The sequence below is a fragment of the Centroberyx gerrardi genome, chromosome 12, assembly GCF_048128805.1.
Source record: "Centroberyx gerrardi isolate f3 chromosome 12, fCenGer3.hap1.cur.20231027, whole genome shotgun sequence".
Lineage (NCBI taxonomy): Eukaryota > Metazoa > Chordata > Actinopteri > Beryciformes > Berycidae > Centroberyx > Centroberyx gerrardi.
In genome coordinates, this window is record NC_136008.1 from 6,955,791 (window position 1) to 6,965,682 (window position 9,892).

The 9,892-nt window shown below is 40.2% G+C and overlaps 1 protein-coding gene across 1 annotated transcript; it reads left to right on the plus strand.

Annotated features, from left to right (window-relative positions):
- Nucleotides 1-5,114: 5,114 nt before the first annotated feature.
- On the plus strand, nt 5,115-9,727 carry rbm8a (RNA binding motif protein 8A). Its single transcript, XM_071907157.1, has 6 exons — nt 5,115-5,205; nt 5,985-6,044; nt 6,171-6,248; nt 7,044-7,180; nt 8,395-8,531; nt 9,182-9,727. The coding sequence occupies exons 1-6, from the start codon at nt 5,139-5,141 to the stop codon at nt 9,228-9,230; spliced, it is 528 nt and encodes a 175-aa protein (XP_071763258.1). The 5' UTR covers nt 5,115-5,138; the 3' UTR covers nt 9,231-9,727.
- Nucleotides 9,728-9,892: the final 165 nt, after the last annotated feature.

Sequence of the window (9,892 nt, forward strand, 5' to 3'; positions counted from 1 at the left end):
CTACTTTAAAGAATTGATTTGTTTAACACTTTTTTGGTCACTGCATAATTCCATTTGTGTTATTTCATAGTTTTGATGTCTTTACTATTATTCTAAAATGTGGAAAATAGTAAAAATATAGAAAAATGTGGTGTGTCCAAACTTTTGACTGGTAGTGTATGTATATATATATCACACACTTTTCCACAATATAAAAGTCATCTGCAGCTTTTATACTGTATATCATGTAATGCAGGAGCCCTAAACTTACTGCTTTGTCTTGGCCTGCCCTATTTTTGGGTGCTACTAGAATTGTTAGCTTTCCATATTGCTAGTCAGTCAAAGGGTCAGTTGATGAAACAGAGTTACTCAATTGTTCTGACAAGTCCTCGTGCCCCTAATTACTCAGTCCTATCAGCAGTTGCCTCACACTGCAGTACAACCTGTAGCAGGCTGTATCTGTGGGACGAGCTCCTGATAAACTCATCACAGAAGATATAGATACTGTAGTTTCTATGTGTGTTATCATGCACTTTATTGTGGCCCTTTTCTCTGTCACTGCATGCTTTTAAAACCGTCACATTGCATATTTCTTAGTTATGATCAGATGTTTCTAAAAATCCTTTGCAGGGCATGATGGGAAAACGGGGTAAAATTCTCAGATATCCTTAGTAGACTTTATCTAAAGATCATCTAAACCTTTTCAAAGTGACTTCAACAAAACATTGTTTTGCAGGGAATATTTTACAGTTGTTGTCAATCAGATGTGCTGTTACATTTTGTGGTTATGGAATGAATTATGCGCCATCTTGGGCTTTGCCTTTTGAATAGTTGGAAAATGACAGTATAACAGCTTCAAATTGCAAAAGTCAGGGTGCTTTGTTTGGGCATTTTCAACATGAATTCATGATTAATTCACGAGCAGTGTGTTCAAAATAATTGAGAATTTACGATCATGAATTAAAATTGTATAAATACAAGTGTGCATCAATTCAGAAAGAATATTGATTCAGAAAGATAAGATATTCTGCCACTATTGTAGAAGCAATATTCTGCTATATGCTGTAATATTAAGTAACAGAGTGGTTTTCAGTGTTTTGGGGATTCAGGTTAGAGTGTAGACATCACCATAAGAGCAGATCTTACAGCTGGACATTGAAGACAGAGGTGCGATGCACATTTCCATGCTTACGTGTTAGTTTAACATTCATTAGGTTAAAGTTCAGGTAAGCTTTGGGTTATCTCTCCTTACCATACATTGACTTTACCAAAGACCATAATACAGGCCAGAGTTTTGTTCTAAAGAAAGGGGAATAGCTAATGTGTATAAATCTTAAGTACTTTATGATACGAATAGTTGTACAATTCTGAGAAAAATAAAACACAGCGGTTATCTTTGGTTGTCGGATTATCTTCGAGGAATGTCATTACCTTGACAGATCTCATTTCTGATAAACTTTAGTGAACACCCAACGTGACACATATCTCACATGCGTCCACTGATTCTGAGTACAGCCATGTGGCAAATGTTCAGGAAAGTCCATGACCTGAGATTAATTAAACCATTGTCTCTTTGTTTTTTTTTTGTTTTTTTTATTTATTTCTGCTTTATTTGACAGTTATAGTATAGGCAGACAGGAAAATGGGATAGAGAGGGGGATGACATGTGACAAAGGTCCTGGGCTGGATTTGAACCCAAGACATCACATTCATGTGGTACATGCCTTAGATCAGTGATTCTCAACCTTTTTCATATCAAGGACTCCTAATTTAGTCCACATTAGAGCCACAGAGCCCATCTGATGAGATTTTGTCTCTCGGACATTTATCGTTAGATACGATTTTGTCCAAAATTCCATGACAATCTGTATTATAGGCAGAGAGATAACAGTGAAACTATGATCAAAATAGTCATTCTTCTACATTCTCTAATTGTGTTAACTTCTTGTAAATGAAATAATGCTGAAGTTTAACGGTTCATCAGTTTGCTGGAGACCCCCTGGAACTCCCTCAATGACCCCTGGGGGTCCCCGGGCCCCACGTTGAGAACCACTGCCTTAGATCACTGAGCCACTGGAACGCCGCAAACCATCATCTCTTTCTGACTACTGATACACTCTTTTCTTTCATCCATCCATCCATCCATCCATTTTCTTCCCGCTTATATGCAATGGCAACAAGGTAACCCCTGCAACTTCCTCCTGTTCCTGGGGGATTCCAAGGCGCTCCCTGTAGGCCAGCTGGGAAGTGTAGTCCTTCCAGCCTGTTCTCCTGGGATCTAAGTGACCTAACCACTTCAACTCCGAGGTCCTCGAGGATCACTGAGCTCCGCCCCCTGTCATGGAATATGAGCCCAGCCACCCTGCAGAGAGACCTTCATTTCATCTTCTTGTATCTGCGATCTCAGTCTTTTGTTCACTACCTAAAGCTTTCGCCCCTTTATCACAGTCAAGTCTCAAAGTGCTTTAAATACCATCATATATACATGTCATATACCATACTACATCATACATATACATATATCCACTCTGTCACTTAATATTACAGCATAGCAGACATGTACATTTACACACATCATTTACATCATATACTAGGTCATATACATACTTCATATACGTCGTTTACTACATCATATACTACATCATATACCGTACTATACCGTCTTCAGTTCACCTGACCTGCATGTCTTTGGAAACCCACAACCTTTTTGCAGTGAGGCGACAGTACCAAACACTGAGCCACCGTGCCTCCCAGGCCACCTTTTTCTGGGAGAGAACCACGGTCTCAGATTTGGAGGTGCTGAACCCTCATCCCACACACAAACACACCAGCGAGGCCCCCTCTTCTGCAAACAACAGAGAAACCACTCTAGTGTCACCAAACTGGACACTCTCCAGACCTCTGCTGCTCCTTAATATCCTGTCCATGAATATCACAAACAGCAGAGGGGACGAGGTGCATCCTTGTCGGAGTCTGACGCTCGAACAAGTTTGTCTTAATGCCAAGAATGCAAACACAGCTCTCACTCCGAGTCAGGACTGCATGGCTCGCAGCAGCTGCCCTGCCACCCCATACTCCCACAGCACCTCCCACAGGATAGCTTGGGAAATAAGGTCATAGGCCTTTTTCTGAATCTACAAAACACATGTAGACAGGATTGGCAAACTCCCTTGACCCCTCGATTATCTGAGAGGGTCAAAAGCTGATTCACTGTTCTGTGACCAGGACGAAATCTGCATTGTTCCTTGTGAATCTGAAGCTCAACTGCCAGCCCACCGTTCCCAAAATCCATGTGATATTGAAGAGATGTTTCAACCACAACGCCCCAAAAAATATCAAAAGCCCTCAGCATTTAATCTTATTCTTGTCCAACCAAGCCTCTTGCCACTGTAGAGTTTTCTAAGGAGATGGGTTCAGACCCTCCTGAATCTTCCAGTGCTGCCTCCTGAACAGAGAGGGTGTGTCTGTCAGTTTAGGAGTTCTTCAAAGTGCTCCTTCCACCTCCTGATATTCCCATTCATGATCAGCATTTTCCTGTTCTGACCATCTTTTGGCATAGCTACTAGCAGCCAATTCCATGACCGAGGATTCGAACAGGAATCCATTCTGACTCCATGTCTCCTCCTCCTCAGTGATACAGGAGAAACTTGTTCGGGGATGAGATTTGAAATCATTCCAAAACAGACTCGTACACCAGGCGTTCCCAGCACATCCTCACTACATGTCCGGGTTTACCAGGTCTGTCTGACAGCCTTTCCCTCCCATCTGATCTGATCCAACTCACCACCAGATGGCGATCAATCGACAGCTCAGCCCTTCTCTTCACCTGAGTGTCCGGAAGGTAGGGCCACTATCAGGGGAGGAACCGGGTGCATTGTCCTGGGCCCAGGAGAGCCCTCTAATGGCCCATTAACTTGTAGAATATTTTAGCATCTTGCTGGAAAATTTTGATATAATTTGTGATACATGTAGAACCAGGATGATTTATAATTACAGGGTCCGGCCCTTTTGGCTGAGTAAAGCAAGGGACAATATGATAAGACTACAATGTTACACCTGTGTAAGACTAATGTTTTTATGGAACGAAGGGCGAATCTAAAAGGGATAATTTCACTGCATCCTTCAGGGACACGCCTCACCCAGGTCACCTGATTCTAATGATGACATCATCACTGTGCAGAATGTGCACCTAGTGATGAAGAAGAGTCCTCTGGAAACACGTGCACTCCTTCCACTGATATGTGTTCCCTCCCTTCCTACTGTCTAAATGAAGAAAAAAAAACACATAGGGGGGAACTGGACTCCGCATTCCCCTTAATAAATAAATAAATAAATAAATAAATAAATAAATAAATCCTGAGCCACTCTCCAAGGGTAATCAGGTCAACATGTGACTATTGTACACTCCACACTCCTTAACACACTGCAGCCTACTTTTGCAACTGTGATGACATTGTCCAGAAAAAGCAGTCTGCACCCACAAGGAATGTTTCATGTCTCATGCATAGGGTCCCATGTGGATATGGGACAACAATTCAGTGAACTCATAAGCTCTAGATGGCGCACACATAGCTTTAGGTCTATTCTTGACATGGATGACAAAATGTTATGACTAGAACTAACATGATAGACTTGTTAGATAGTACAAATGTGATGATGGATCAGAGTGGCTGATGACCGCCCTGCTGAAGTGTCTGTAGTGCCGAACCTGTGCTCCGAAAAGACATTAAACACACATTAAAATAGCAATGGCAAGTGTAAATCAGGGCAAAAGGTGGCATGATATCATGATGTGAAAGTTAGCCTCGTTGAAAAACTTTTTTATGGAGTCTGTTTGATTCATGCGAAAATACAATGCACACAGGAGCCTAATAAATTCTTTGCAGTTTAAACAATGGGGTAAAATATTTTTTTCTTTCTCTCTCATTGGGCCTCTTATGCATACTCGTTTGCACAATTGCCTAATCACACCACAATTTAAAACACAATCGTTAAAACTGAATTCAAACAAGCTACAGCTATAACCTATTACCAGTATTACCAGCAATTAAAAGTCTCTGCTATTACTTACTTTTACGCAACCTGGCAACATTCCCCAACCCGTAAAGCTCTTTTTGCGTACGCACGTTGCGTTGATCAGCTGCATACACACAGACATCATGGCGGACGTACTGGACCTTCATGAAGCGGGAGGCGAGGACTTTCCTATGGATGAGGATGGTGATGGTAAAATTGGTTTTCATACTTATTTGCGGCAGATGTTTCATAATCCAGGCGTTCAAATATTGTGGAAATTTGGGGGTCCAGAGCAATGCGACAGAGGCCAGAAAGCCAAAAACACAAACACTAGACTGCGTGGTAGCAGGCCTGAGAAAATGCTAGCTAACTTTAAGCTAACTCATTCTCCATTCAAACATTCTGGCTACTTTGCAAGCTAATTCCAGCTAGGCCGGGGTTGTTGAATATTTTTAGTCTCTCATATCTATCAAAACATTGTTGACTGTTTAACAGTCAAACGATGTTTGGTTTTCCGTCTGGATGAAATAACGAAGTGACTAGCTTAGCGGCTAAGTCAACGTAGTAGCATTACGATAACTTGGATTATAAGTTATGGTTGTTAGTGTTATTATTAGCCGCTAGTTAAATACTCATTTGGTATGTAAATTAGTAATTGTACTAACTTAGTTGTCCTTACAAATCGTGATTTGTAAAGAGCTCGATATTTATAGTATGCTATATACTATGTGTTGCTACTCTTACATGTTAGCTAGCTAGTTTAGCTTTCGTGTAAAAGGTAGGGAAGTTTTCATCCACCGGTCAAAGTAACTCTAGCTGGTGAATTCTAAGTTTCTCTTGTATTATTTAACCAGACGGATTTTTGATGTAAGTAGAATTGAGACTGGAGGAGCAGAAAAAACAGCTTCCAGCAACCGCCAAACTTTATCAGCATGTGCATGGTGTTCCCATCCTTCATGTTACTTAACTGTTATGATTTCCCTCTCCAGAAAGCATCCACAAGTTGAAAGAAAAAGCAAAGAAGAGGAAAGGAAGGGGCTTTGGCTCAGGTGAGTTACTTTTGTTATGAATTCAGTTCACAATGTAATACCACGCTGAAGTTGTGGTATATAATTTGTTGTAGTGTGTAGATTGTCAGCTGTAATTGATTATATTTCCTGTATTACTGTTTACAGAGGAAGGAGCCAGGTCCAGGATCAAAGAGGACTACGATACTGTGGAGCAGGATGGGGATGAGCCAGGCCCTCAGAGATGTAAGTGTTGTCCATGCTAAAGATGGTTGTTGATGGAATTTAATTTACTCAAAACTATTCCAATTCATGTATGAAATCTGTCTTATCTTGCACATGAGCAACCACTTAAATGGTTGTAGCGAGTGATAATGAGATGTGATATATAGCACTGTACAGCAGGACATTTCCACATTAAATAATGAGGGAAGAAGTCTGCGACAAGAAAGCAAATCATTTGCTGGATATTATGGCATGCCAGTTGTTTGCCTGCCAGCTGTGTTCATTTCGAGTGTTGCACTTTTGCTTGTTTTGTTAAACTGCAATGTCTTTTTGTCAGTATCATCCTGCCCTAAATTGAGAGTCTGAAACACGGATGTATTATATCAAACCAGGACAGCACTCTTAGGACATTTGGATTGTATTTGGAGTCAGTGATCCAATAGCTAGATATTTGTTTGATAGGGTCTAATTTATTTACACTAATGATTATGGGTGCAGCAATGATGTGGCATGGAGCAAAGTACCATTTCCAATACCAAAATGTTCATAATTACTATTTTGTTTTGTTTTTAAACCTCTCTCAGGTGTTAGGCTTTTTTTGTTTTGTTTCTTTGCAATGGTTATCAATGCATATGCGCTGTCTGAAAAGTTTTCTTTATAATAGTGTACATGCATAACATATATAAAACAGGAGGAAGCAAGAAAGATCCCCAGCTACCAAAAATGAAAACTCAGCTTTGCCCAAGTAGATTACCTGCCTGAAACTACTGGTTGTATATTATTTGACATCCAGTGCCATTCCTTGTCTTGTTGCAGCTGTGGAGGGCTGGATCCTGTTTGTGACTGGAGTCCATGAGGAGGCCACAGAGGAGGACATCCACGACAAGTTTGCAGAGTTTGGAGAGATCAAGAACTTGCATCTTAACCTCGACCGCAGAACGGGTTACCTCAAGGTTAGACAAATAACCATGTAACCGTTTACATGTTACTGAGTTTCAATGTTGGGCTACTTGCAGTCGATGTGCACTAGTGCTGTCACTGTTTTTGTCCCCCTCATTGACACAGCCTGAGATTCCTAATGTGATTTTGAATTTCACAGTAAATGGTATCAGGCAATCAAAATATCACTGTATTTGTATAAAAAAAAAAAAAAAATCCAATGCATAGCCAGCTTATATTTTAGCCCATATGTGCATTGGTCAGGAGGACTCTGATATGATATAAAGATGCTGTTATGACAAAATAACTAGCTTTGTTGGCATACAGGAGATAAGTGGGAAAAGTTACAGATAATTGACAAACTGAAATTCCTTACCTTGCAGTTGATTTTTAAAACTAAATGTCCACCATGACAAAATGACCTAGCTGGCCTTGTTTTGTTGGGAAATTAACTACAGGGATTTTGCGTTTTCCGTGTGTGAAATGGTTCTTTGGTGTGTCGACACAAGTATATTTGGCTGTTGTTGCTCTTTGTTACTGGATGTTGGTTAACAAATGACATTCTTCATATTTTCAGCCTGTGTTGAAACTAGAAAAGATACTGACATGCCAAGAAAAACAGAATCAATGTTTTTAGAGATATAGGGATTTAGGGATCTAAAAATATGTGTATTGAGTGTCCAGACTGTATCCAACTTATTTCCCTATGCAGTATGACTGTGCAAGTTTATATGCACAAAGTTTTTTTTGCCTTAACAATTCACCCATCTATATTTGCCGCCCGATTTATCTTCTGCAACTTTCCTCTGAGCCACAAGGTGGCAGCATTGGTTTGATAATGAAGCGAGGACAAAGCGTCTTCTGTCTGTAACTGGCTCTCCCCGCAGTCATTTAGGCAAGGATAGAGAATGTCCAAATGATTTTCATCTCAGGCTGTTTGCAGATTAAACATGACACACCAACCATCAGACACGTTTTATTAATTGGCCTGTTAATGCCTCACAGATACAAGAAAAACTTTGTGTTGGTTTGTGTTCTAGCAGTTCAAAATGTCTTCAGTAGCGGTTTCATCCTAACTATTACAACTAGTCAGAGCAAAGAATATTTTAAGAATATGCAATGATCAGTAGCCCTGTTTTTTGTCTTTATGAAAACACTCTCAAATTCCAAAAGCATTGATTCCATTAATATGACATAAGTGACATGTTGTCCCGTGAACTGTCTGCAGGGTTACGCGCTGGTGGAGTATGAGACGTACAAAGAGGCCCAGGCAGCCATGGAGGGGCTGAACGGTCAGGACCTGATGGGCCAGCCTATCAGCGTCGACTGGGGGTTTGTCAGAGGGCCGCCCAAGAACAAGAGGAGGTGAGGGTGCTGTTTGTGTGTGTGTCATACAGTATTTGGCTGTGGTGGTGGCAGCAATAACTGGCATGCAAATCACCGATGGAGCAGATACCTTCGCAACTCACCTGTGTAAATGTGCATGGAGCGTTTTGCTTAACCCTTTATATGATGCATGCTAGGGCTGGGCAGTATGTTTAAAATCAATATCACAATAATCATAAGGATTTTTTTTCTCACGATATGGGTCACGTATGCAAAATCACATGGTAAATAATCAGATAATTGTTCATCCCATTGAACCGAATGCTAATGTTAGGTGTGATGTCAGACAAATCTTAAAATCTTTAAAGAGTTTTTAAATAAAATTAGCTTGTTATCAATTTAGGCGGCAGAATTGTAACATGACATCTCAAAATCATATCTTGTCTTTCGATAAACGCTAAATAATATATATATATATTTTTTATTGATATTATCGCCCAGCCCTAATGCATGCATTTAAATTGGATGTTTGTAATGTTGATAGTCTATGAATTGAAGCTCTTGAACTGTTTCCCCCATTGAAGCTCCACTGGATAATTTTTATTTTATTACAACAATCCACTTTACATTGTTTTTCCACTGACTCTGAACCGTGTTTCCTGATTTCGTCTTTGTTGTGTCTTTCACAGGGGTGGCGGACGGAGACGCAGCAGAAGTCCAGACAGGAGGCGGCGTTGATCTTGCCATCTCTCGCTGTTTTGTTGATCGGAGGATCTGTCTGTCACTTTCACAGGCAGTTTCTAATCGAGTCTCATCTTCTCATAAGAGGCTAATTTCAGCGTTTTTGTGCCCTATGTTTGAGTAGCAGCTCTATGGTGTCTAGTTGTGAAATAAAAAAAAAAATTCAGACAAGGAATGAATTTTAGTTTTTCAAGGAATCTGATTTATAGGAGGGGAAAAAAATAATCAATTGGCATAATGGCAGTATTTGTAGTTTGTAATTTTTACATTGCTGATGCTGCTTTTTAATACAACAAAACAATATTCAGCTTTGTCAGTGAAACTTTGAGTTTTCCTTCAATACCAGTTGTTTTTAAGTAGTGCACATGTATGGTTTTCTTATGATTCCTTCAACATTTTGTTTCAAGTTTCAGGTTGGTTATGTTATGTGCATTTTATGCTACTGGGTTGTTTTGTTTTATATCACTTGGGGAAAATTAAACTTTTTAAAATGGCATGTGTGTCCCGAGTGTTTTATTTAGCCCTGCAAATGACGTGAACGTTTACATCATCCTAGATGACCTCACCCAGGGAATGGTCCCGCCCCAACCATTTTGTCAACTCAGAAGCACCTGTCACTCTGGACTCATTTCTACACCCATAGGCTACTTGGACAAAAC